This window comes from Jaculus jaculus, chromosome 8, assembly GCF_020740685.1.
Source record: "Jaculus jaculus isolate mJacJac1 chromosome 8, mJacJac1.mat.Y.cur, whole genome shotgun sequence".
Taxonomy (NCBI): domain Eukaryota; kingdom Metazoa; phylum Chordata; class Mammalia; order Rodentia; family Dipodidae; genus Jaculus; species Jaculus jaculus.
Window position 1 is genome coordinate 115141658 of NC_059109.1, and position 3496 is coordinate 115145153.

Below are 3496 nucleotides of genomic sequence, written 5' to 3' on the forward strand. Positions count from 1 at the left end.
AGCTCAAAATAAAAAGGAGGGCTGGAGTGATAGAGCGCTTGCTTAGCATGCTTGAGGCCCTGGGTTTAAAGTCCAGTACTGCAAAACAAAAACAAGAAAGCAGCACTGCATTGTATACATCAGACTTTTTGGTTTTCTTTTTGTTATTTCAAGGTAGGGTCTCAGTCTAGCCCAGACTGGCCTGGAACTCCCTCAGGCTGGCCTCGAACTCACAGAGCTATTCATGTCAACCTCTGCCTCTGGAGTACTGGGATTACAGGCATGAACTACCATACCTGGCAACATCAGATGATTTTAGAAGGCAGATTACTCATTTGTGCTCCACATGGCGGGAGCTCTCTGCACTTCCTTCACTCTCTTCTCTTAATCTAATACAGTCTCTAAATCTTAAAAAAATGCTCTGGTTAGTAATAACCACTTGAGAAATAGTTTGACTTATTTTTGCTTTAGCTATGGAGTTAACCTGAGTCTTAGAAATCAACAAGTTGATGAATTTAGATCCCTTGGCCCTATTTTCAGGCACTTATATTTTGTGGCAGCTAACAAATAATAAAACCAACAGGACAAGAACAAAACAAAGAAATGGGATGAGCAATTCACCAGTGAGTAATTCAATCACAGAGTACATAAACAGGAGTGTCTTCTAAGCTTAAAGGCACAGGAAGTGCATGTGTAACATGCTGCTACTGAGCTAGTTTGTTGTTTTATTTTTTCACTGAGGCACATACATCAAAAGTAACTCAGGATTGCAAAACCATGCTCCAGAAACCACTCTCATCAGTTTGAGTTCTGCACTGTCACTTATTAGCTCTATGACCGTGGGAAAAATTACTTCCTCATGCCTCATTCTCTCCATGTATAACACTTATGTTGAGTATATCACAGAGTTGTAAGGATTAAATGATACACACACACACACACACACACACACACACACACACACACAACTTAGACAATATCCAGAAGAACTTTTAGCTACCTTTTAGAAGCAGTTGCATTTAGATTCTGAATACCCTAAACATTGAAGGAAGGAGTGTTTTTACCTCTTTTTTCAATACCCCAAAATAAAATTAGCTGGTTTATAAGCTTCTGCAGGAGAAAGTTCTCTTTCTTTTTTTTTTTTTTTTCTTCCTCAAAGGGTAGAATGTTTTTCCTCCTTTTTCATTTCTAGATAATTTTAGGTTACCCTTAATACTGTAAGCTGTGTGTCATTTACACCTTGCTCAAGAAAGCAGCTGGGTGTGGAGGCACACGCCTTTAATCCCAGCACTCGGGAGGCAGAGGTAGGAGGATTGCTGTGAGTTTGAGGCCACCCTGAGAATAACAGAGTTAATCCCAGGTCAGCCAGAGCTCGAGTGAGATCTTACCTTGAAAAACTGAAAAAAAACAAAACAAAAAAACAACAATAAGCAGGTGTGGTGGCGCATGCCTTAATCCCAGCACTTGGGAGGCAGAGGTAGGAGAGTTACCATGAGTTAGAGGCCAGCCTGAGACTACATTGTCAATTCCAGGTCAGCCTGGGCCAGAGTGAGATCCCACCTTGAAAAACCAAAAAAAAAAAAAAAAAAAAAAAAAAAAAAAAAAAAAAAAAAAAAGCATCATTCAACACCTGTCAAAAGTATCCTATCCTGTCCCCATGTTGATTTCTGTTCTCTGCTCACTATCACATCCTTTGCCTAAACTACCAGACAAGAAATCTGTCCTGTCCCTCATCTTAACTGGCCTTGTTTGCTGAATCTCTTCCTTCAGCATGTTCTTGCATCACATACTCCAGCCATCTGAGGGATTCCTCCCCTTTGTCATGCTGCATCACCATCTTTTCCTGCTGCTCTCCGGATGCTTCTCTCTGAATGCCTTTCCTGACCACCACCCAGGATGAACGACTGAAGAGCTTCTATGCCAGGTAATACTTTGTCAAAATCTCACAGAAGCATATTTAATCGACAATCTAGCCAGAAACATTATTGCAAGTAAATGAAGGGTTAGAGAGATAGCTCAGCAGTTGAAGGCACCTGCTTGCCAAGTCTGCCAGAACCTGGGTTTGATTCCCCACTACCCATGTAAAGCCAGCTCACAAAGGTGACCACATATGTGCAATTTGGAGTTCATGTGCAGGGACAGGAGGCCTTGGCATGTCCAACCCTTCCCTTCCCCCTTCTTTTCTCCCTCTCTTTCTCTTCCTTACCTCTCTCTCAAATAAGTAGTAAAAAAAAAAAAAGAAAAAACTTCCAACTTCATTTTGTTAATGAAGGAGTAACACAGTATACCTTTAGCTGATAAAAGAGTCATAATAACAAACAATAATCATCTGCACTGACCTGTGAACATGTTTCCCTAAAGCACAGGGTAAAAGATTCCCAGCTTTGTTACATACATACCAGGAAACAGGTGCAAGCCAGGGGTGGGACCAAGTAAAACCATTCCAAAGGACCCCAGCTGCCTTGCACAGAGTCATTGTCTCTCCTTCTTCTCTGTCTTTCTGTGTACCTCTCCTCCATCTTTTCTTTTGTCCCTCCCCTCCTAACCCTAACCTCTTCTAGATAATCTGTTGTAATTTCAAGACAAATTATGAACCTAATAGTAACCCACATTCCTGTAAAATAATTTCTGCATCACTTCACAGATTACAAAGCATTTGTGATCTTGTGCCCTCCTTATTGGGTAAATTGGAATTTTTAACCCCAGATGCAATAAACAGATAAACAAAGGTCCTAATGAAGTTCACTACAGGGTAGGGTTTTAGGTAAGGCATCCTTTTCCTGTGTCATCAAATCATCCCTTGTGGACTTGAACTCCAATCAGGATCCCATATCCTGAGGCACACTGGGTGGGCTTACACGGTGAGGGAATAGCTTTGGGTTTAGAGAGCAAAAAGGCCTTTTTTCTACATCTGTTTTTTATTTCTTTAAAAAAAATCTCAATAGTGGGTTGTGGTGGTGCAAATTTCAGCACTAGGAGGGGCAGAAGTAGTGAGAATCACCATAGAGTTTGAGGCCACCCATGAGACAACATAGTGAAATTCCCACGTCAGCCTGGGCTACAAGAAGATCCTACCTTAAAACCCCCTTAAAAATTCTGAGAAAATTCAGTAAACCTAAAGTTTTAAGTTAAGTAGTCTTTACTGCCATCTGTGGTAGTAATACACCAAATATTAGGTCATCTTTTTTGTTTTCTCTGTATGAAATAGTTCATAACAAACATAAAAAAGGATGGGACTGGAAAGATTGCTAGTGGTTAAGGCACTTGCCTGCCAAGCCCTAATGACATAGAGTTTGATTTCCCAGTATCCTACATAGAGCCAGATGCACAAAGTGGTGCATGCACTCGGCAGTTTGTATGTAGCAAAACGTGGGGCCCCTGGCACCTCCTGTTCTCATTCTTTCTTTCTCTCTCTCCTCTCAAATAAATAAATTTAATTAAATACTTTATAAAGGAATGTAACCTCTTCAAGTGTGTATTAAACCTGTCCCTTTCAGATGAAGAAAACACAGTTCTG

The 3496-nt window shown here is 40.8% G+C and overlaps 1 protein-coding gene across 1 annotated transcript in view; it reads right to left on the reverse strand.

The window, feature by feature from the left end:
- Positions 1–1799: 1799 nt before the first annotated feature.
- The window catches only part of LOC123462893, a 65312-nt gene continuing 63615 nt past the window's right edge, over positions 1800–3496 (reverse strand). Inside the window, exon 35 of the mRNA XM_045157061.1 lies at positions 1800–1909. Coding sequence (XP_045012996.1) covers positions 1800–1909 — 110 coding nt within the window. The remainder of the gene's footprint in view (positions 1910–3496) is intronic.